We start from the raw sequence: 25,031 nt of genomic DNA on the forward strand, positions 1-25,031 counted from the left end.
CGCTCTCTCTGACCTGCGTGCGGATCGCTGCGCGCTCTGACCTGCGTGCGGATCGCTGCGCTCTCTCTGACCTGCGTGCGGATCGCTGCGCGCTCTGACCTGCGTGCGGATAGCTGCGCTCTCTCTGACCTGCGTGCGGATCGCTGCGCTCTCTCTGACCTGCGTGCGGATCGCTGCGCTCTCTCTGACCTGCGTGCGGATCGCTGCGCTCTCTCTGACCTGCGTGCGGATAGCTGCGCTCTCTCTGACCTGCGTGCGGATCGCTGCGCGCTCTGACTTGCGTGCCTGTGTGTAGGCCCGGCTCGCCACGCTAGCTGCGGATTTCAGGGAGATGGTGAATAATCCGCACCTGAGTGACGCTCAGCTACAGACAGACTGCGGGGAGGTGCTGAGCGCCCACATGTGTGTGCTGTACGCCCGCTGCCCCCTGCTGGTGGAGGCGGTAAGTTTCTTTATATTACTCATTACTCATCTACTCTCAGTACTGACCCCACCTTTTCTTTGCCCTGGTACATGCGGCCCCTGCCCTGGTACATGCTGCCCCGTCCCTGCCCTGGTACATGCTGCCCCGTCCCTGCCCTGGTACATGCGGCCCCGTCCCTACCCTGGTACATGCGGCCCCGTCCCTGCCCTGGTACATGCTGCCCCGTCCCTGCCCTGGTACATGCGGCCCCGTCCCTGCCCTGGTACATGCTGCCCCGTCCCTGCCCTGGTACATGCGGCCCCGTCCCTGCCCTGGTACATGCGGCCCCGTCCCTGCCCTGGTACATGCTGCCCCGTCCCTGCCCTGGTACATGCGGCCCCTGCCCTGGTACATGCGGCCCCGTCCCTGCCCTGGTACATGCGGCCCCTGCCCTGGTACATGCGGCCCCGTCCCTGCCCTGGTACATGCGGCCCCTGCCCTGGTACATGCGGCCCCGTCCCTGCCCTGGTACATGCTGCCCCGTCCCTGCCCTGGTACATGCGGCCCCTGCCCTGGTACATGCGCCCCGTCCCTGCCCTGGTACATGCGGCCCCTGCCCTGGTACATGCGGCCCCGTCCCTGCCCTGGTACATGCGGCCCCGTCCCTGCCCTGGTACATGCGGCCCCTGCCCTGGTACATGCGGCCCCGTCCCTGCCCTGGTACATGCGGCCCCTGCCCTGGTACATGCGGCCCCGTCCCTGCCCTGGTACATGCGCCCCGTCCCTGCCCTGGTACATGCGGCCCCTGCCCTGGTACATGCGGCCCCGTCCCTGCCCTGGTACATGCGGCCCCTGCCCTGGTACATGCGGCCCCGTCCCTGCCCTGGTACATGCGGCCCCTGCCCTGGTACATGCGGCCCCGTCCCTGCCCTGGTACATGCGGCCCCTGCCCTGGTACATGCGGCCCCTGCCCTGGTACATGCGGCCCCGTCCCTGCCCTGGTACATGCGGCCCCGTCCCTGCCCTGGTACATGCGGCCCCTGCCCTGGTACATGATGCCCCTGCCCTGGTACATGCTGCCCCTGCCCTGGTACATGATGCCCCTGCCATGGTACATGCTGCCCCTGCCCTGGTACATGCTGCCCCTGCCCTGGTACATGCGGCCCCTGCCCTGGTACATGCTGCCCCTGCCCTGGTACATGCGGCCCCTGCCCTGGTACATGCGGCCCCTGCCCTGGTACATGCGGCCCCTGCCCTGGTACATGCGGCCCCGTCCCTGCCCTGGTACATGCTGCCCCTGCCCTGGTACATGCTGCCCCTGCCCTGGTACATGCGGCCCCTGCCCTGGTACATGCGGCCCGTCCCTGCCCTGGTACATGCGGCCCGTCCCTGCCCTGGTACATGCTGCCCCTGCCCTGGTACATGCTGCCCCTGCCCTGGTACATGCTGCCCCTGCCCTGGTACATGCGGCCCCTGCCCTGGTACATGCTGCCCCTGCCCTGGTACATGCTGCCCCTGCCCTGGTACATGCGGCCCCTGCCCTGGTACATGCGGCCCCGTCCCTGCCCTGGTACATGCGGCCCCTGCCCTGGTACATGCGGCCCCTGCCCTGGTACATGCGGCCCCTGCCCTGGTACATGCTGCCCCTGCCCTGGTACATGCGGCCCCGTCCCTGCCCTGGTACATGCGGCCCCTGCCCTGGTACATGCGGCCCCTGCCCTGGTACATGCGGCCCCTGCCCTGGTACATGCGGCCCCTGCCCTGGTACATGCGGCCCCTGCCCTGGTACATGCGGCCCCTGCCCTGGTACATGCTGCCCCTGCCCTGGTACATGCGGCCCCTGCCCTGGTACATGCGGCCCCTGCCCTGGTACATGCGGCCCCTGCCCTGGTACATGCGGCCCCTGCCCTGGTACATGCGGCCCCTGCCCTGGTACATCTCTTTGCCCCCCTCTCCCAGGTGCACACAGAGGGATTTTGGGTGAATGAATCCAGCACGGGGCGGGTGCAACGTCTCCTCCTCAACGACGTGTCTGCTGAAGCTGCCGTCTCCTTCCTGCGCTTCCTGTACTCTGCGGGCACCGACATCCATGCCCGCTGCCTCCCACACGTCTCCGAGCTGGCACGCAGGTAGGACTCGCCACCAGCTGTGTTGTATGTGTACATGTATGTATATATGTGTATGTATGTATGTGTATGTATATGTGTGTGTATATATATATATATACACACACATATACATACACATATATACATACATATACACATACACACACATATACATACACATACATACATACACATATATATATATACACACATACACACACATATACATACACATATATATATATACACACATACATACATACATTACCAGAAACTGGCAAAAAGTAGACATCACTCAGACAGGTAAGTTCACTAAGTGTATTAAAACACAAAGCACAAAACTCCAATGTTTTGATCCCACAGGGGGATCTTCCTCAGGGGGGTGTGTGTGTCCGTCCGTGTCCGCCTGGGTGCTGCAAATGATTACTAGGGGTGGCCAAATCCAGTCTTCAAGGGCCACCATCATAATGACTGAATCACCTGTACTGAAGCAGGGATATCCTCAAAACCTGACCTGTTGACGGCTCTTGACGACTGGATTTGGCCGCCCCTAATTTGGACAATATATATTCATAGAAGAATGAGGACACACAGGTCTTTCCTCAAGGCAAACATGAATGTATTGCATCGATGTGTTGGTCCTGTCCAGGCCTTTCTCAAGTCATGTCTTACGATAGGTCCTGGACAGGACCAACACGTCGATGCAATACATTTGCCTTGAGGAAAGACCCGTGTGTCCTGATTCGTCCATGAATATATATATATATATATATATATCATCCTCTCCAGCCCTGGTCTCCCCACTGCTGGATGAAGCCCCCCAATCATCTCCCTGGTACTGCGGTTACAGCCTCTCTCCTCCATGTTTCTCCCACACGTTCTGATTTGATCCTCCCATTTTACGTTTGGTCGTCGTCGTCTCGGTCTATTGGAATCCAGTTGAGTATAATCTCTGCCCAACGATGGTCTTCCTGCCTTATCTCCGGCCCGCCTCCATTTTAATTTATTCACCCGCGTGATGATGTCACTGACATTTTTTTGCTTACAAAGCCATTCATTATTTTATGTGTGTGTATAAATTGGACACAGACGGCACTCGATTGGATTTCAAGAAAGATTAAAAGACCAAGACGACGACCAAAAGTAAGACGGGAGGATGAGATCAGAACATGTGTGGCAGCGACGTGGGAAAGAGAGGCTGCAACCTCTCGCAGTACCTGGGAGATCATTGGGGAGGCTTCCTCCTGCAGTGGGAAGACAAGGGTTTATTCATAGGACAAACACAAAAGATATTGCACTCAGATGTTAAAAGCCCATCAACAAGGTGTGAGGGGGTTGTGGCATCGTCCGCATTGGCTTGGGTATTTACCGCCGCTTTCTGCATTCCTGCTCACTCCCTCTGATCCCCTTCCGTCACGCGTGATGACATTCCCGGAAAGCAAGCCTCCCGATGCGTTTCGCAGCTCTCAGCTACTTCATCAGGGCTTGTTTTCTTACCCACATCTGGCCTTATATAGACGCCTCCTTGGGCTTGATTGCAAACATAGAACAAATGCACAAAGACATTGAAAATGAAGTAACACAATGTAATAGATCTATAAGATCTTGTGCATAATAAAAATCAATCGCGCAAAACCTTTATTGTATACACAATAGTGCAATCTAAAAATATACGCTCAATCAGATGCATAATAACTGTTATAAAGCCGGACGGAGAATAGAACACGTGTATATATGGATGATACTCAATAAACACAAATATAAATGTGTTAGGAATGGATCTAAATACACCGTTCCTAGTTATGAGAAATAGAACCGGTTATGGAGTAGGTTATATAAAATGCACCACGTGTAAATAAATGTAATGTATCATCTGTACAAATATCATTGGAGAGCAAAAAAAAATGACAGAAACAAAAACTTGAATAAAGAAATGGATAAAAATGATCAAAATAAAGATAACAAATCCTGTGGGGCTGAGAGAGATACAATCTGGCTTTGATAGTAGCAGATGCGTTCTCCCTTGATAGTGGTCCGAATTGGGTGCTATAGGATGTAAATAAAACACTAGACGCCCTTTAAGAATAATGGCAGTGACCTGGGGCGCTCCCTTTACACAGTGCTTGAAGCTGAACAGAAGAATAGGGTCAAAATAAACATATAAATATACCACACTTCAAATGCTCAGTGTTTTGTGTTTGCCTTTTATATGTAATAAAAAAAAGCGAGATGTGTATAATGGGCTGAGAAGAGGGGTGAGTGCACTTCAACAGTTGCAGGTCCAGTTCAACGCTATGACGGTATTTGTGCATCTCGTACATAGTTCCCACCTGAGCGAGCGTGCAGGGATTCCTATGATCCAGTGATCAGAACCGCGCTATTAAACCGGTTTAGTTGAAGACATTTTAGTAGGCCCGCTTTAATATTAGTTTCACATCAGTTCGTCTCTGAAAGAAATGTGTTAGCCAGTGTGCGTGTGCAAATTGGTGTATATCCTATATACTGTATATTGTGTTTCAGTGTGTGTATGTATGCGTACTGTATGTGTCTCTGTGGTTGTGTCTGTGTGGGTCTGTGTGCCTGTGTATGTATCAGTGTCTGTCATTTTGTCTGTGTGTGTGTGTGTGTGTGTGTGTGTGTGTGTGTGTGTGTGTGTGTGTGTGTGTGTGTGTGTGTGTGTGTGTAGTAGTGTGTGTGTGTCAGTGTGTTAGTGAATTAGTGCAGGGGATAAAGAGCATCTGGTGCATTAGGGGTCAGTGCTACACAGTGCTTGAAGCTGAACAGAAGAATAGGGTCAAAATCTTAATATATAAAATCGAATGGTTGGTACTAGCTCCGGTGAATCTTATTGGCCAAAGGCTGAGGACCAATCAGATTGGTGGGTCTGACGTCACCCAACTGCCACTCTCTTCCCCCTCGGCCACACCCACACACCTCTCTCTCTGTCCTCTCCCCCCCACCCCCCCATCACACTCACCTCCCTCCCCGGCGCTCCACTCACCTGCCCCCCTCCCCGGCACTCCACTCACCTCCCTCCACTCACCTCCCCCCCTCCCCGGCGCTCCACTCACCTCCCTCCACTCACCTCCCCCCCTGCCCGGCGCTCCACTCGCCTCCCCCCTCCCTGGCGCTCCCACTCACCTCCCTCCCAGCGCTCCCACTCACCTCCCCCCCTGCCTGGCGCTCCCACTCACCTCCCCCCCTGCCCGGCGCTCCCACTCACCTCCCCCCCTGCCCGGCGCTCCACTCACCTCCCTCCCGGCGCTCCACTCACCTCCCCCCCCGGCGCTCCACTCACCTCCCCCCCCGGCGCTCCACTCACCTCCCCCCCCGGCGCTCCACTCACCTCCCCCCGGCGCTCCACTCACCTCCCCCCCGGCGCTCCACTCACCTCCCCCCCGGCGCTCCACTCACCTCCCCCCCGGCGCTCCACTCACCTCCCCCTGGCGCTCCACTCACCTCCCTCCCGGCGCTCCACTCACCTCCCTTCCGGCGCTCCACTCACCTCCCCCCCGGCACTCCACTCACCTCCCCCCCGGCGCTCCACTCAACTCCCCCCCGGCGCTCCACTCGCCTCCCTCCCCGGCGGGGGAACAGGCAGTGGGCAGGCAGGCTGCAGCTGCCACGCGGCGCCTAAGATGGCGGCGGCCGGAAGGAGAGGTGACGTGTGTGTGTGTGTGTCACTGTGTGTGTCACTGTGTGTGTGTATCACTGTGTGTGTGTGTGACACTGTTTGTGTGTGTGTGTGTGACACTGTGTGTGTGTGTGTGTGTGTGTGTTACACTGTGTGTGTGACACTGTGTGTGTGTGTGTGTGTGTGTGTCACTGTGTGTCACTGTGTGTGTGTGTGTCACTGTGTGTCACTGTGTGTGTGTGTGTGTGTGTGTGTGTGTGTGTGTGTGTGTGTGTGTGTGTGTGTGTGTGTGTGTGTGTGTGTGTGTGTGTGTGTGTCACTGTGTGTGTGTGTGTCACTGTGTGTGTGTGTGTGTGTGTGTGTGTGTGTGTCACTGTGTGTGTGTGTGTGTGTGTGTGTGTGTGTGTGTGTGTGTGTGTGTGTGTGTGTGTCACTGTGTGTGTGTGTGTGTCACTGTGTGTGTGTGTGTGTCACTGTGTGTGTGTGTGTGTGTGTGTGTGTGTGTGTCACTGTGTGTCACTGTGTCTGTGTGTGTCACTGTGTGTCACTGTGTGTGTGTGTGTGTGTGTCACTGTGTGTGTGTGTGTCACTGTGTGTGTGTGTGATCTTCCCACGATCCTAAAGGAAACATGTAGAAAGAGAGACAGAGGGGCGCAGACAAGGGTCAGAGTCAATGTCAGACCAGGGATTGAAAAGCACAGGGGTGATAGGAATATATACAATATGTACTCACCCGGGCCTGTGTGGTACCATTTAAGAATAGTCAGAGTCGGAGACTAGAACACCCACCCTGTGAGGACGATTAAACAACACCAACACCATTGAGCTGGCAGGAGATGGAGCTAACAAACACAAATAGACCCGTCGGGGGACAGACCCGCGCCCCCTTACCTGCTGCCTCCTCTGTCGCGCTCCCCCTCGCCTCTAATGATGCTGCGGGGTCATGTGATGTCACGTGACCCGCAGCGTCATTTGACGTCACGTCTCTATGGTAACGGACGTCATTTGACGCTGTGTTGCCATGGGAACGCGTGGACAAGAAGCCGGTAAGTAAATTTTACAGAGGCCTTGCACTCTTAGCGCGGGGCCTCTGTAACTGTCTCGCAGCCCGCACCCCCCAGTTGTCGCACCGCTGATCTATATTCTATAGTCCAATAACACCACGATCTGCACATTATCTCTTCCCTGGCTTCCCCTCTGAGAGTCCTTGTTATATTGTGCTGTGCCGCCCTTGGGTTTCTGGTCTCCGGCACACACAGGGCTGTGTGTTATGTAACGAGCCCCCTCCGTTGCTCTCTTCTGCAGGTTCGGGGTGGGAAGCCTCATAGAGGCCTGCAATCTCCTTGTGTGCGAGCCCCCCAGCTGCGTGTCCCAGGACCCTGGCGAGAAGGAGGATGACGACGGGGGCGAGCGGGCAGAGACCTTCCAAGAGCTGCTGAAGTCCATGTGGGTGGATGAGGATATAGAGGCCCTAGCAGAGCCGGAGGCTGGAGGGGAGGAGGGCGAGCGAGTGGGAGAGGGGGAGCTGGAAGAAATCTACGAATTCGCGGCCACTCAGCGCAAAGCGACTGAGGAGGGGGAGGAGCAGGACACGAAGGGCGGAGCCAGCAGTGACCTCGACAGCGGGAACCAGGGGGTGGAGTCTGAGGACAGCCCTGCTGGAGCAAGGACACATCCTGCAGGAGTCAGCACAGAGCATGGGGCACTGCCAGTTACTGGCACATGCACACAAGATCCCACAGCCTGGCACACACAGAGCTTTGTAACAATCACCTCCACTCTTGAGACCTCTCCTGTCCACCCTGCCTTTGGCACGCTCAAATCTTCTTCTGCCGCTGCCTTTACCCCTGTGGCATCCCCTGGCCGTCCTACCCTTGTGCTATCCCCTGGCCGTCCTACCCTTGTGCCATCCCCTGGCCGTCCTACACTTGTGCCATCCCCCTGCCGCACTACCCTAGTGCCATCTCCTAGCCGCTCTACCCTTGTGCCGTCCCCAGGCCGCCCTACCCTAGTGCCATCTCCTAGCCGGCCTACACTTGTGCCGTCCCCAGGCCGCACTACCCTTGTGCCATCTCCTGGCCACCCTACCCTTGTGCCATTCCCTGGCCGTCCTACCCTTGTGTCATCTCCTGGCCGCCCTACTCTTGTGTCATCCCCTGACCGTCCTACCATACTGCCATCCCCTGGCCGCCCTACCCTACTGCCACCCCCTGGCCGCCCTACCATTGTGCCATCCCCTGGACGCCCTACCCTTGTGCCATCCCCTGGCCGCCCTACCCTAGTGCCGTCCCCTGGCCGTCGTACCCTTATACCATCCCCGGCCTGCTCCTCCCTCCGACCCTCCCCTGCCCGCGTACTCTTTGCTGATACCTCTGCCCCCGTTCCACAGTCCTCTTCCCTCACGCCCCTAGAAAAATGCCCTACGCCTCTCCTGCCCTCACGTTTCTCAGCGCCCCTATCTGCCAGCGGGGAGGAGGATCTGTTTTCCCAGCACAGCACCCCGCCTATGGACGACAGCTTTGAGCGCATGTTTTCAGACACATGTGGGGAATACTGGGAGCCTTCGGGGGTCTCCAACACAGGGTCTCACGCAACCCCTAGACAACTGCCAGCTCAGGCAGACATACTCACAAGCCCTCCCTCCCACACCCCTGTGCCCTCTCTCCCTAAGCTTGGTTCCTCACCCAACTCCCCCCTTCATACCCAACAACCCATGGCATCTCCTCAGTTCTCGCCCTGTATGATGGAAGTACAGGGGGAAGCAGCACTGGAGAATTCTCTCATCTGTCTAAATGACTCGGTGGATTCTCCCCATCCACCGCCCATCCAAGGTTCCTCCTGCCGCTCCTCGTCTTCTCCCCATGCCCGATCCTGCCTCGCTGCGATGCAGGAACCCGAGATCATCCTGCTCCTGTCTTCCGACGAAGAGACGGAGCCCAGGGCCCAAACCTCAGCCCGTCCCGGGACTGGGCAGGAGAACAGGGCTGGCATCGTCGGGGGTATAAAAGCGTCACCCGCCAGCTACATCGAGAGGGGAAGCAGCGGGGGCAATTCCCATCTGGAAATGAGCAACAGCAGCATGGAGGCATCGTGGTTGGTGCCAGCCACTCCTTTGCCACCTAGTATGGTTCCACACGTCTCTGTGCTACAGGCTCCCGGCCTACCCCAACCAACGAACCCGTCCAGTTACTCCTTCCAGGCTGTGTCCCCAACACAAGTATACTCTGCTTTGTCACCGCCCCTGCCGACCCCTGATGAGCCCTTGCACCCCCAGTTGTCCCTGGACACCCCCGGGCCTGCACAGCTCTCGAAGGTTCCCAGTAGCGGTGGCAGTAAGATATCCCGGGGTTCCTCCTCGCTGCCTGCGTCCCCCGCTGACAGCAGCGTGTTTGAGGTTGTTGACAGCGATGACGAGGGGACCCCAGCAGCGGCGCAGCCGGATACCAGCGGCCACAGTTTGCAGATGGACTACGAGCCCCCCATACCCATGGACGATGAGTTGTGGTTCAACGGGGAAGGAACGCCGACAGGCCCGTATCGCTCCCCCGTGGCTCACACCCCCTCCCCCAGGAAAGGCAGCGCCGGTAAGGGCTCGGAAATCCAGGGGAGCAGCACCCCAGTGACAGGGAGCCCGGACCCAGCCAGCAAGGAGGTATCTCCTCACATCGCAGCCTCTCAGAGCAGCCGGCTGAGCTTCCTGAACCCACAGCTGTGGGACGAGTGGGAGGAGGAGGAGGAACTGCCCACGGTGCTTCCTCTGTCTCAGAGGCTGAACATGGCTCCTTCCAAACAGGGGGAGCTCAAGACCCCGGGTGAGTTACCCTGATACACCCAGTCTAATGCTCTGTATATAGGACCCACAGCTCAGCGCTATGTACAGTGTGTATATAACACAGAGCGATATAACCCCATATCTCACAGCTCAGCGCTATGTATAGTGTGTATATAACACAGAGGGATATAACCCATATCTCACAGCTCAGCGCTGTGTATAGTGTGTATATAACACAGAGGGATATAACCCCATATCTCACAGCTCAGCGCTATGTATAGTGTGTATATAACAGAGGGATATAACCCATATCTCACAGCTCAGCGCTATGTATAGTGTGTATATAACACAGAGGGATGGATATAACCCCATATCTCACAGCTCAGCGCTATGTATAGTGTGTATATAACACAGAGGGATATAACCCCATATCTCACAGCCCAGCGCTATGTATAGTGTGTATATAACACAGAGGGATATAACCCATATGTCACAGCTCAGTGCTATGTATAGTGTGTATATAACACAGAGGGATATAACCCCATATCTCACAGCTCAGCGCTATGTATAGTGTGTATATAACACAGGGATATAACCCATATCTCACAGCTCAGTGCTATGTATAGTGTGTATATAACACAGAGCGATATAACCCCATATCTCACAGCTCAGCGCTATGTATAGTGTGTATATAACACAGAGGGATATAACCCCATATCTCACAGCTCAGCACTATGTATAGTGTGTATATAACACAGGGATATAACCCATATCTCACAGCTCAGCGCTATGTATAGTGTGTATATAACACAGAGCGATATAACCCCATATCTCACAGCTCAGCGCTATGTATAGTGTGTATATAACACAGAGGGATACAACCCCATATCTCACAGCTCAGCGCTATGTATAGTGTGTATATAACACAGAGGGATATAACCCATATCTCACAGCTCGGCGCTATGTATAGTGTGTATATAACACAGAGGGAGGGATATAACCCATATCTCACAGCTCAGCGCTATGTATAGTGTGTATATAACACAGAGGGATATAACCCCATATCTCACAGCTCAGCGCTATGTATAGTGTGTATATAACACAGAGGGATATAACCCATATCTCACAGCTCAGCGCTATGTATAGTGTGTATATAACACAGAGGGATATAACCCCATATCTCACAGCTCAGCACTATGTATAGTGTGTATATAACACAGAGGGATATAACCCCATATCTCACAGCTCAGCGCTATGTATAGTGTGTATATAACACAGAGGGATATAACCCCATATCTCACAGCTCAGTGCTATGTATAGTGTGTATATAACACAGAGGGATATAACCCCATATCTCACAGCTCAGCGCTATGTATAGTGTGTATATAACACAGAGGGATATAACCCATATCTCACAGCTCAGCGCTATGTATAGTGTGTATATAACACAGAGGGATATAACCCATATCTCACAGCTCAGCGCTATGTATAGTGTGTATATAACACACAGGGATATAACCCCATATCTCACAGCTCAGCGCTATGTATAGTATGTATATAACACAGAGGGATATAACCCCATATCTCACAGCTCAGCGCTATGTATAGTGTGTATATAACACAGAGGGATATAACCCATATCTCACAGCTCAGCGCTATGTATAGTATGTATATAACACAGAGGGATATAACCCCATATCTCACAGCTCAGCGCTATGTATAGTGTGTATATAACACAGAGGGATATAACCCCATATCTCACAGCTCAGCGCTATGTATAGTGTGTATATAACACAGAGGGATATAACCCCATATCTCACAGCTCAGCGCTATGTATAGTGTGTATATAACACAGAGGGATATAACCCCATATCTCACAGCTCAGCGCTATGTATAGTGTGTATATAACACAGAGGGATATTAACCCATATCTCACAGCTCAGCGCTATGTATAGTGTGTATATAACACAGAGGGATATAACCCATATCTCACAGCTCAGCGCTATGTATAGTGTGTGTATAACCCAGAGGGATATAACCCCATATCTCACAGCTCAGCGCTATGTATAGTGTGTATATAATACAGAGGGATATAACCCTATATCTCACAGCTCAGCGCTATGTATAGTGTGTATATAACACAGAGGGATATAACCCTATATCTCACAGCTCAGCGCTATGTATAGTGTGTATATAACACAGAGGGAGGGATATAACCCCATATCTCACAGCTCAGCGCTATGTATAGTGTGTATATAACACAGGGATATAACCCATATCTCACAGCTCAGCGCTATGTATAGTGTGTATATAACACAGAGCGATATAACCCCATATCTCACAGCTCAGCGCTATGTATAGTGTGTATATAACACAGAGGGATACAACCCCATATCTCACAGCTCAGCGCTATGTATAGTGTGTATATAACACAGAGGGATATAACCCATATCTCACAGCTCGGCGCTATGTATAGTGTGTATATAACACAGAGGGAGGGATATAACCCATATCTCACAGCTCAGCGCTATGTATAGTGTGTATATAACACAGAGGGATATAACCCCATATCTCACAGCTCAGCGCTATGTATAGTGTGTATATAACACAGAGGGATATAACCCATATCTCACAGCTCAGCGCTATGTATAGTGTGTATATAACACAGAGGGATATAACCCCATATCTCACAGCTCAGCGCTATGTATAGTGTGTATATAACACAGAGGGATATAACCCCATATCTCACAGCTCAGCGCTATGTATAGTGTGTATATAACACAGAGGGATATAACCCCATATCTCACAGCTCAGCGCTATGTATAGTGTGTATATAACACAGAGGGATATAACCCATATCTCACAGCTCAGCGCTATGTATAGTGTGTATATAACACAGAGGGATATAACCCATATCTCACAGCTCAGCGCTATGTATAGTGTGTATATAACACACAGGGATATAACCCCATATCTCACAGCTCAGCGCTATGTATAGTATGTATATAACACAGAGGGATATAACCCCATATCTCACAGCTCAGCGCTATGTATAGTGTGTATATAACACAGAGGGATATAACCCATATCTCACAGCTCAGCGCTATGTATAGTATGTATATAACACAGAGGGATATAACCCCATATCTCACAGCTCAGCGCTATGTATAGTGTGTATATAACACAGAGGGATATAACCCCATATCTCACAGCTCAGCGCTATGTATAGTGTGTATATAACACAGAGGGATATAACCCCATATCTCACAGCTCAGCGCTATGTATAGTGTGTATATAACACAGAGGGATATAACCCCATATCTCACAGCTCAGCGCTATGTATAGTGTGTATATAACACAGAGGGATATTAACCCATATCTCACAGCTCAGCGCTATGTATAGTGTGTATATAACACAGAGGGATATAACCCATATCTCACAGCTCAGCGCTATGTATAGTGTGTGTATAACCCAGAGGGATATAACCCCATATCTCACAGCTCAGCGCTATGTATAGTGTGTATATAATACAGAGGGATATAACCCTATATCTCACAGCTCAGCGCTATGTATAGTGTGTATATAACACAGAGGGATATAACCCTATATCTCACAGCTCAGCGCTATGTATAGTGTGTATATAACACAGAGGGAGGGATATAACCCCATATCTCACAGCTCAGCGCTATGTATAGTGTGTATATAACACAGGGATATAACCCATATCTCACAGCTCAGCGCTATGTATAGTGTGTATATAACACAGAGCGATATAACCCCATATCTCACAGCTCAGCGCTATGTATAGTGTGTATATAACACAGAGGGATACAACCCCATATCTCACAGCTCAGCGCTATGTATAGTGTGTATATAACACAGAGGGATATAACCCATATCTCACAGCTCGGCGCTATGTATAGTGTGTATATAACACAGAGGGAGGGATATAACCCATATCTCACAGCTCAGCGCTATGTATAGTGTGTATATAACACAGAGGGATATAACCCCATATCTCACAGCTCAGCGCTATGTATAGTGTGTATATAACACAGAGGGATATAACCCATATCTCACAGCTCAGCGCTATGTATAGTGTGTATATAACACAGAGGGATATAACCCCATATCTCACAGCTCAGCACTATGTATAGTGTGTATATAACACAGAGGGATATAACCCCATATCTCACAGCTCAGCGCTATGTATAGTGTGTATATAACACAGAGGGATATAACCCCATATCTCACAGCTCAGTGCTATGTATAGTGTGTATATAACACAGAGGGATATAACCCCATATCTCACAGCTCAGCGCTATGTATAGTGTGTATATAACACAGAGGGATATAACCCATATCTCACAGCTCAGCGCTATGTATAGTGTGTATATAACAGAGGGATATAACCCCATATCTCACAGCTCAGCGCTATGTATAGTGTGTATATAACACAGAGGGATATAACCCATATCTCACAGCTCAGCGCTATGTATAGTATGTATATAACACAGAGGGATATAACCCCATATCTCACAGCTCAGCGCTATGTATAGTGTGTATATAACACAGAGGGATATAACCCCATATCTCACAGCTCAGCGCTATGTATAGTGTGTATATAACACAGAGGGATATAACCCCATATCTCACAGCTCAGCGCTATGTATAGTGTGTATATAACACAGAGGGATATAACCCCATATCTCACAGCTCAGCGCTATGTATAGTGTGTATATAACACAGAGGGATATTAACCCATATCTCACAGCTCAGCGCTATGTATAGTGTGTATATAACACAGAGGGATATAACCCATATCTCACAGCTCAGCGCTATGTATAGTGTGTGTATAACCCAGAGGGATATAACCCCATATCTCACAGCTCAGCGCTATGTATAGTGTGTATATAATACAGAGGGATATAACCCTATATCTCACAGCTCAGCGCTATGTATAGTGTGTATATAACACAGAGGGATATAACCCTATATCTCACAGCTCAGCGCTATGTATAGTGTGTATATAACACAGAGGGAGGGATATAACCCCATATCTCACAGCTCAGCGCTATGTATAGTGTGTATATAACACAGAGGGATATAACCCCATATCTCACAGCTCAGCGCTATGTATAGTGTGTATATAACACAGAGGGAGGGATATAACCCCATATCTCACAGCTCAGCGCTATGTATAGTGTGTATATAACACAGAGGGATATAACCCCATATCTCACAGCTCAGCGCTATGTATAGTGTGTATATAACACAGAGGGATGGATATAACCCCATATCTCACAGCTCAGCGCTATGTATAGTGTGTATATAATACAGAGGGATATAACCCCATATCTCACAGCTCAGTGCTATGTATAGTGTGTATATAACACAGAGGGAGGGATATAACCCCATATCTCACAGCTCGGCGCTATGTATAGTGTGTATATAACACAGAGGGATATAACCCATATCTCACAGCTCAGCGCTATGTATAGTGTGTATATAACACAGAGGGATATAACCCCATATCTCACAGCTAAGCGCTATGTATAGTGTGTATATAACACAGAGGGATATAACCCCATATCTCACAGCTCAGCGCTATGTATAGTATGTATATAACAGAGGGATATAACCCCATATCTCACAGCTCAGCGCTATGTATAGTGTGTATATAACATAGAGGGAGGGATATAACCCATATCTCACAGCTCAGCGCTATGTATAGTGTGTATATAACATAGAGGGAGGGATATAACCCATATCTCACAGCTCAGCGCTATGTATAGTGTGTATATAACACAGAGGGAGGGATATAACCCCATATCTCACAGCTCAGCGCTATGTATAGTGTGTATATAACACAGAGGGAGGGATATAACCCCATATCTCACAGCTCAGCGCTATGTATAGTGTGTATATAACACAGAGGGATATAACCCCATATCTCACAGCTCAGCACTATGTATAGTGTGTATATAACACAGAGGGAGGGATATAACCCCATATCTCACAGCTCAGCGCTATGTATAGTGTGTATATAACACAGAGGGAGGGATATAACCCCATATCTCACAGCTCAGCGCTATGTATAGTGTGTATATAACACAGAGGGATATAACCCCATATCTCACAGCTCAGCGCTATGTATATTGTGTATATAACACAGAGGGAGGGATATAACCCCATATCTCACAGCTCAGCGCTATGTATAGTGTGTATATAACACAGAGGGATATAACCCCATATCTCACAGCTCAGCACTATGTATAGTGTGTATATAACACAGAGGGATATAACCCCATATCTCACAGCTCAGCGCTATGTATAGTGTGTATATAACAGAGGGATATAACCCCATATCTCACAGCTCAGCGCTATGTATAGTGTATATATAACACAGAGGGATATAACCCATATCTCACAGCTCAGCGCTATGTATAGTGTGTATATAACACAGAGGGATATAACCCCATATCTCACAGCTCAGCGCTATGTATAGTGTGTATATAACACAGAGGGATATAACCCATATCTCACAGCTCAGCGCTATGTATAGTGTGTATATAACACAGAGGGATATAACCCATATCTCACAGCTCAGCGCTATGTATAGTGTGTATATAACACAGAGGGATATAACCCCATATCTCACAGCTCAGCGCTATGTATAGTGTGTATATAACACAGAGGGATATAACCCATATCTCACAGCTCAGCGCTATGTATAGTGTGTATATAACACAGAGGGATATAACCCCATATCTCACAGCTCAGCGCTATGTATAGTGTGTATATAACACAGAGGGATATAACCCCATATCTCACAGCTCAGCGCTATGTATAGTGTGTATATAACACAGAGGGATATAACCCATATCTCACAGCTCAGTGCTATGTATAGTGTGTATATAACACAGAGGGATATAACCCCATATCTCACAGCTCAGTGCTATGTATAGTGTGTATATAACACAGAGGGATATAACCCATATCTCACAGCTCAGCGCTATGTATAGTGTGTATATAACACAGAGGGATATAACCCATATCTCACAGCTCAGTGCTATGTATAGTGTGTATATAACACAGAGGGATATAACCCATATCTCACAGCTCAGCACTATGTATAGTGTGTATATAACACAGAGGGATATAACCCCATATCTCACAGCTCAGCGCTATGTATAGTGTGTATATAACACAGAGGGATATAACCCATATCTCACAGCTCAGCGCTATGTATAGTGTGTATATAACACAGAGGGATATAACCCATATCTCACAGCTCAGCGCTATGTATAGTGTGTATATAACACAGAGGGATATAACCCATATCTCACAGCTCAGCACTGTGTATAGTGTGTATATAACACAGAGGTATATAACCCCATATCTCACAGCTCAGCGCTATGTATAGTGTGTATATAACACAGAGGGATATAACCCCATATCTCACAGCTCAGCGCTATGTATAGTGTGTATATAACACAGAGGGATATAACCCATATCTCACAGTTCAGCGCTATGTATAGTGTGTATATAACACAGAGGGATATAACCCCATATCTCACAGCTCAGTGCTATGTATACTGTGTATATAACACAGAGGGATATAACCCATATCTCACAGCTCAGTGCTATGTATAGTGTGTATATAACAGAGGGATATAACCATATCTCACAGCTCAGCGCTGTGTATAGTGTGTATATAACACAGAGGGATATAACCCATATCTCACAGCTCAGTGCTATGTATAGTGTGTATATAACACAGAGGGAGGGATATAACCCCATATCTCACAGCTCAGAGCTATGTATAGTGTGTATATAACAGAGGACTCATGATAACCCCATATCTCACAGCTCAGCGCTATGTATAGTGTGTATATAACACAGAGGGATATAACCCCATATCTCACAGCTCAGCGCTGTGTATAGTGTGTATATAACAGAGGACTCATGATAACCCCACGTGTTCTCCCCAGTTACTATCGTGCGCAGGAGGGAGCGGCCTCCTGTAGTTCCCATCACCCCGTTACCCTCTTATTCTGACATGGACACCCCAGTTCTCAAGAAAGAGTTGAACAGGTGGGTATGCAGGAAACCCCACTGGGGTTTTTTACTGGCACGAGGCCAAGCGGTTAACAGTTAGTCTTTCAGTTGGATACTTAATGGGACACAGACCCGTTACCGTTACACCAGTATGTTTTCACTACTCTAGCTCGGTGGCAACCTCTGTACCAGCAGCAGGGCATGCTGGGAGCTCTAGCTCCCCTATCCCTGTACTAGCAGCAGGGCATGCTGGGAATTCTATCTCCCCTATCTCTGTACTAGCAGCAGGGCATGCTGGGAGCTCTAGCTCCCCTATCCCTGTACTAGCAGCAGGGCATGCTGGGAATTCTATCTCCCCTATCTCTGTACTAGCAGCAGGGCATGCTGGGAGCTCTAGCTCCGCTATCTTTGTACTAGCAGCAGGGCATGCTGGGAGCTCTAGCTGCCCTATCTCTGTACTAGCAGCAGGGCGTGCTGGGAGCTCTAGCTCCCCTATCTCTGTACTAGCAGCAGGGCATGCTGGGTGTTCTAGCTCCCCTATCTCTGTACTAGCAGCAGGGCATGCTGGGAGTTCTAGCTCCCCTATCTCTGTACTAGCAGCAGGGCATGCTGGGAGCTCTAGCTCCCCTATCTCTGTACTAGCAGCAGGGCATGCTGGGAGTTCTAGCTCCCCTATCCCCGTACTTGCAGTAGGGCATGCTGGGAGTTCTAGCTCCCCTATCTCTGTACTAGCAGCAGGGCATGCTGGGAGTTCTAGCTCCCCTATCTCTGTACTAGCAGCAGGGCATGCTGGGAGCTCTAGCTGCCCTAGCTCTGTACTAGCAGAAGTGCATGCTGGGAGTTCTAGCTTCCCTAGCTCTGTACTAGCAGAAGTGCATGCTGGGAGCTCTAGCTCCCCTATCTCTGTACTAGCAGCAGGGCATGCTGGGAGCTCTAGCTCCCCGATCTCTGTACTAGCAGCAGGGCATGCTGGGAGTTCTAGCTCCCCTATCCCCGTACTAGCAGCAGGGCATGCTGGGAGCTCTAGCTCCCCTATCCCTGTACTAGCAGCAGGGCATGCTGGGAGTTCTAGCTGCCCTATCTCTGTACTAGCAGCAGGGCATGCTGGGAGCTCTAGCTCCCCTATCTCTGTACTAGCAGCAGGGCATGCTGGGAGCTCTAGCGCCCCTATCCCTGTACTAGCTGCAGGGCATGCTGGGAGCTCTAGCTCCCCTATCTCTGTACTAGCAGCAGGGCATGCTGGGAGTTCTAGCTCCCCTATCCCTGTACTAGCAGAAGGGCATGCTGGGAGCTCTAGCTCCGCTATCTTTGTACTAGCAGCAGGGCATGCTGGGAGTTCTAGCTGCCCTATCTCTGTACTAGCAGCAGGGCATGCTGGGAGTTCTAGCTCCCCTATCTCTGTACCAGCAGCAGGGCATGCTGGGAGTTCTAGCTCCCCTATCTCTGTACCAGCAGCAGGGCATGCTGGGAGTTCTAGCTCCCCTATCTCTGTACTAGCAGCAGGGCATGCTGGGAGTTCTAGCTCCCCTATCTCTGTACCAGCAGCAGGGCATGCTGGGAGTTCTAGCTCCCCTATCTCTGTACCAGCAGCAGGGCATGCTGGGAGTTCTAGCTCCCCTATCTCTGTACTAGCAGCAGGGCATGCTGGGAGTTCTAGCTCCCCTATCTCTGTACTAGCAGCAGGGCATGCTGGGAGCTCTAGCTCCCCCAAAGCACTGCAGACATTTTGTGCAACTGTTATCAAGCATTATGGTTCTGCTCCGCATATCCAGCAAGATCGTCTTCTCCTCCCTCACACTGACCCCTCTCCCTCCTCACGCTGACCCCTCTCCCTCCTCACGCTGACCCCTCTCCCTCCTCACGCTGACCCCTCTCCCTCCTCACGCTGACCCCTCTCCCTCCTCACGCTGACCCCTCTCCCTCCTCACGCTGACCCCTCTCCCTCCTCACGCTGACCCCTCTCCCTCCTCACGCTGACCACTCTCCCTCCTCACGCTGACCCCTCTCCCTCCTCACGCTGACCCCTCTCCCTCCTCACGCTGACCCCTCTCCCTCCTCACGCTGACCCCTCTCCCTCCTGACGCTGACCCCTCTCCCTCCTCACGCTGACCCCTCTCCCTCCTCACGCTGACCCCTCTCCCTCCTCACGCTGACCCCTCTCCCTCCTCACGCTGACCCCTCTCCCTCCTCACGCTGACCCCTCTCCCTCCTCACGCTGACCCCTCTCCCTCCTCACACTGCCCCTCTCCCTCCTCACGCTGACCCCTCTCCCTCCTCACGCTGACCCCTCTCCCTCCTCACGCTGACCCCTCTCCCTCCTCACGCTGACCCCTCTCCCTCCTCACGCTGACCCCTCTCCCTCCTCACGCTGACCCCTCTCCCTCCTCACGCTGACCCCTCTCCCTCCTCACGCTGACCCCTCTCCCTCCTCACGCTGACCCCTCTCCCTCCTCACGCTGACCCCTCTCCCTCCTCACGCTGACCCCTCTCCCTCCTCACGCTGACCCCTCTCCCTCCTCACGCTGACCCCTCTCCCTCCTCACGCTGACCCCTCTCCCTCCTCACGCTGACCCCTCTCCCTCCTCACGCTGACCCCTCTCCCTCCTCACGCTGACCCCTCTCCCTCCTCACGCTGACCTCCCTCCCTCCTCACGCTGACCTCCCTCCCTCCTCACGCTGACCTCTCTCCCTCCTCACGCTGACCCCGGCCCAGGTTCGGAGTGCGACCTCTCCCTCCTCACACTGACCCCTCTCCCTCCTCACGCTGACCTCTCTACCTCCTCACGCTGACCCCGACCCAGGTTCGGAGTGCGGCCTCTCCCTCCTCACGCTGACCCCACTCCCTCCTGACACTGACCCCTCTCCCTCCTTACACTGACCTCTCTCCCTCCTCACGCTGACCCCGGCCCAGGTTCGGAGTGCGGCCTCTCCCTCCTCACACTGACCCTCTCCCTCCTCACGCTGACCCCTCTCCCTCCTCACGCTGACCTCTCTCCCTCCTCACGCTGACCCCGGCCCAGGTTCGGAGTGCGGCCTCTCCCTCCTCATGCTGACCTCTCTCCCTCACACTGACCCCTCTCCCTCCTCACGCTGACCTCTCTCCCTCCTCACGCTGACCCCGGCCCAGGTTTGGAGTGCGGCCTCTCCCTCCTCACGCTGACCTCTCTCCCTCCTCACACTGACCCCTCTCCCTCCTCACGCTGACCTCTCTCCCTTCTCACGCTGACCCCGGCCCAGGTTCGGAGTTCGGCCTCTCCCGAAGAAGCAGATGGTCTTGAAGCTGAAGGAGATCTTCCGCTACACGCACCAGACCCTGAGCTCAGACTCGGAAGACGAGGTCCCGTCCCGCTGCACAGCACAGGCGCGGAGACCCCCCGTGGCCGGCAAACACAGGGCCCCCGCGGCCGACAGGGCCCCTGCCAGATTCCAGGCGCAGGGAGGGAGGAAGCCAGCGCCCGTCTCTGCCACAGGGATCCCGACACGGGATACAGACGCGGGGAGCGAGCAGCCTGTGACCGCGTCGCAAGAATCCACATCATCCTCGGCAGGTGGCAGCGACACCTCCTCCCTGTCCCAAAGGTAAAGGGAGGGAACACAAGCACAACCCCCCCCCCCATTTTATATATATATATATATTGTACCGTTCCCGCACACTCAGCAGCGACACCTCCTCCCTGTCCCAAAGGTAAAGGGAGGGAACACAAGCACAACCCCCCCCATTATATATATATATTGTACCGCTCCCGCACACTCAGCAGCGACACCCCCTCCCTGTCCCAAAGGTAAAGGGAGGGAACACAAGCACAACCCCCTCCCCCCATTATATATATATATATATTGTACCGCTCCCGCACACTCAGCAGCGACACCCCCTCCCTGTCCCAAAGGTAAAGGGAGGGAACACAAGCACAACCCCCCCCCCCATTATATATACATATATATATTGTACCGCTCCCGCACACTCAGCAGCGACACCTCCTCCCTGTCCCAAAGGTAAAGGGAGGGAACACAAGCACAACCCCCCCCCCCCCCCATTATATATATATATTGTACCGCTCCCGCACACTCAGCAGCAACACCCCCTCCCTGTCCCAAAGGTAAAGGGAGGGATCACAAGCACAACCCCCCCCCCCCCCCATTATATATATATATTGTACCGCTCCCGCACACTCAGCAGCGACACCCCCTCCCTGTCCCAAAGGTAAAGGGAGGGAACACAAGCACAACCCCCCCCCCCCCATTATATATATATATATATATATATATTGTACCGCTCCCGCACACTCAGCAGCGACACCCCCTCCCTGTCCCAAAGGTAAAGGGAGGGAACACAAGCACAACCCCCCCCCCCCCCATTATATATATATATATATATATATATATATTGTACCGCTCCCGCACACTCAGCAGCGACACCCCCTCCCTGTCCCAAAGGTAAAGGGAGGGAACACAAGCACAACCCCCCCCCCCCCATTATCTACTATATATTTCAGAAAGCACTGTATGTCTACGTCCCAAGGGCCAATCACATAGCACCTTGGGCCTGTCACTCCGGCTCAGGCCATGCCCGCCCCCGCACACCTCTCATTGGCCTGCGTCCAACACCAATGCCACACTGTCCCACCCCTCACTGACTCTCATTGGCCTGCGTCCAATGCCCGCCCCCGCACACCTCTCATTGGCCTGCGTCCAACACCAATGCCACACTGTCCCACACCTCACTGAGCTAATACTTCCACACTGTCCCACCCCTCACTGAGCTTTGGGAACGCTTTGCATTTGCAGCACCTAATCCTCTAATCCTCAACCTTCACTGCTCTGGGGCCACGCTTCACAGCTATCAAAACCCTCACCGTCTGCTACCACAGACTGCCCAATCAGGTACAGAATCAGCTACACACAACACCTACACACAACGCACGATAACACCAAACACTGCACACACACACATTCACACAACACCAAACACTGCAGACTGCCTCTTCAAAACACCACCCTCGCCCCCCCCCTGCTCCACGCCACAGATCTCCCTCCGCAACCGCACACCCTCTACATGCCGCGGCCTACAGTCAAACACCATCGGCACCGATCGGCCTCCCGCTACCTCACACACTGTACGGCCCGCGGACCGACCAGCACGCCACAGATCTCCCTCCCGCTACCGCACACCCTCTACGGCCCGCGGACCGGGACGCACGCCACAGATCTCCCTCCCGCTACCGGGGGAAAGTGAAATGATTCTAGCAGCAGAATGTTGGATAGATTGCAGGGAGAAAGTTGTGAGGCAGTGAGGCCTGTTAGCAGTATGTTACAATAACCCAGACGGGAGAGGATAAGGGCGTGCACTAGAGTTTTATCAGTGGATTGAGAGGAAAGGGTGAATCTGGGCGACAGAGCTTACAATCTAATAAAATGACCTCGCAGACCAGCTAAGGTCTTCATTATAAAGAAGGTTTTTTTTAGCTGCGTGTAAGGAAAACCTTGTTATGCTACAGATTGGAGAAGTGCTTGTGAGGTGACCTTATTAGGGGGACGTCCTTTTACCTGGGGTTTCGGGAGTGCTGAGGCTGGTGCGTTTTTTTTGGCATGAGGATAATATTACAGAGTAGTATCCGAGACGGAGACGGTAACCCGCCTCTCTCCTTATCCCCCGCCAGCTCCGTCACCAACGAGTTCGAGACGGCGTTCGCCGACGACGACGAGGAGGACCAGGTGCCAGCGTCGCAGGCAGCCGGCCGCGAGGCAGACACCGCGGAGGCGGTGAGGCGGTTCATCGAGGGTCACCCTGAACTGCACCGGCGCATCCTGCTGTACCAGCCGCTGGAGCTGGTGGCCCTGCAGGCGGAGCTGAAGCAGAGCGGGATCAAGATGGCCGCGGGGAAGCTGCTGGACTTCTTGGACGCCCACTGCATCACCTTCACCACGGCCGGGGCGCGCAAGGAGAAGCAGAGCCGCGGCCGGAGGAAAGGGGGGAAGCGGCGGTGACCGCTCCGCACGGGCGTCCGACCGCACCCTACGTGGTGGGGGACAGAGTCATTGATTGTTAGCGGACAGGATGAACCCGGACAGAGGGGTTCAACTGCATTTCTCAAGCCCCCGCAACAGGTTACGTTTTCAGGATATCCCGGCTTCAGCACAGGTGGCTCAATCAGTTCCTGCTTCAGCACAGGTGGCTCAATCAGTTCCTGCTTCAGAAAAGGTGGCTCAATCAGTCCCTGCTTCAGCACAGGTGGCTCAATCAGTCCCTGATGTCTTTGACTGAGCCTCTGATTGAGTCACCTGTGCTGAAGCTGTGATATCCTTAAACCCTGACCTGTTCTGGGGTCTTGAGGACTGGAGTTGAGAACCCCTGCATTAGAAAATGAGTACAATGCATTGTATAATGATGCTGAGTATCTATACACTGGTAACCCTCTCCCAGCAGATAGAAGTGCCTGGGAATTGGGAGCGGGAGACAGAAACCACATTGCTTTAACATGGAGAGAATGAGCTTAGAGATTTTTGGGGCGGAAAAGAGCATTTGAAGGACTTGTAAATGATGAATTCTATTTTGTGTTTGCATTTTATATGTAATAAAAAAAAGCGAGATGTCTATAATGGGCTGAGAAGAGGGGTGAGTGCACTTCAACAGTTACAGGTCCAGTTCAACGCTATGACGGTATTTGTGCATCTCGTACATAGTTCCCACCTGAGCGAGCGTGCAGGGATTCCTATGATCCAGTGATCAGAGCCGCGCTATTAAACCGGTTTAGTTGAAGACATTTTAGTAGGCCCGCTTTAATATTAGTTTCACATCAGTTTGTCTCTGAAAGAAATGTGTTAGCCAGTGCACGTGTGCATATTGGTGTATATCCTATATACTGTATATTGTGTTTCAGTGTGTGTATGTATGCGTACTGTATGTGTCTCTGTGGTTGTGTCTGTGTGTGTCTGTGTGCCTGTGTATGTATCAGTGTCTGTCATTTTGTCTGTGCGTGTGTTAGTGTGTGTGTATATGTGTATGTGTGTGTGTGTGTCTCTGTATCAGTGAATTAGTGCAGGGGATAAAGAGC

General features: G+C 52.1%; 1 protein-coding gene across 1 annotated transcript in view; it reads left to right on the forward strand.

The window, feature by feature from the left end:
• SLX4 (SLX4 structure-specific endonuclease subunit) overlaps positions 1–25,031 on the forward strand; it is a gene marked incomplete at its 5' end in the record, with an annotated part of 40,660 nt that extends 15,629 nt beyond the window's left edge. The window contains 6 exons of the mRNA XM_075566362.1: positions 296–442; positions 2,363–2,532; positions 7,451–9,957; positions 17,913–18,015; positions 21,217–21,558; positions 23,637–25,031. Of these exons, the coding sequence (XP_075422477.1) occupies positions 296–442; positions 2,363–2,532; positions 7,451–9,957; positions 17,913–18,015; positions 21,217–21,558; positions 23,637–23,964 (3,597 nt within the window). The remainder of the gene's footprint in view (positions 1–295; positions 443–2,362; positions 2,533–7,450; positions 9,958–17,912; positions 18,016–21,216; positions 21,559–23,636) is intronic.

Source organism: Ascaphus truei, chromosome 11, assembly GCF_040206685.1.
Source record: "Ascaphus truei isolate aAscTru1 chromosome 11, aAscTru1.hap1, whole genome shotgun sequence".
NCBI classification, from domain to species: domain Eukaryota; kingdom Metazoa; phylum Chordata; class Amphibia; order Anura; family Ascaphidae; genus Ascaphus; species Ascaphus truei.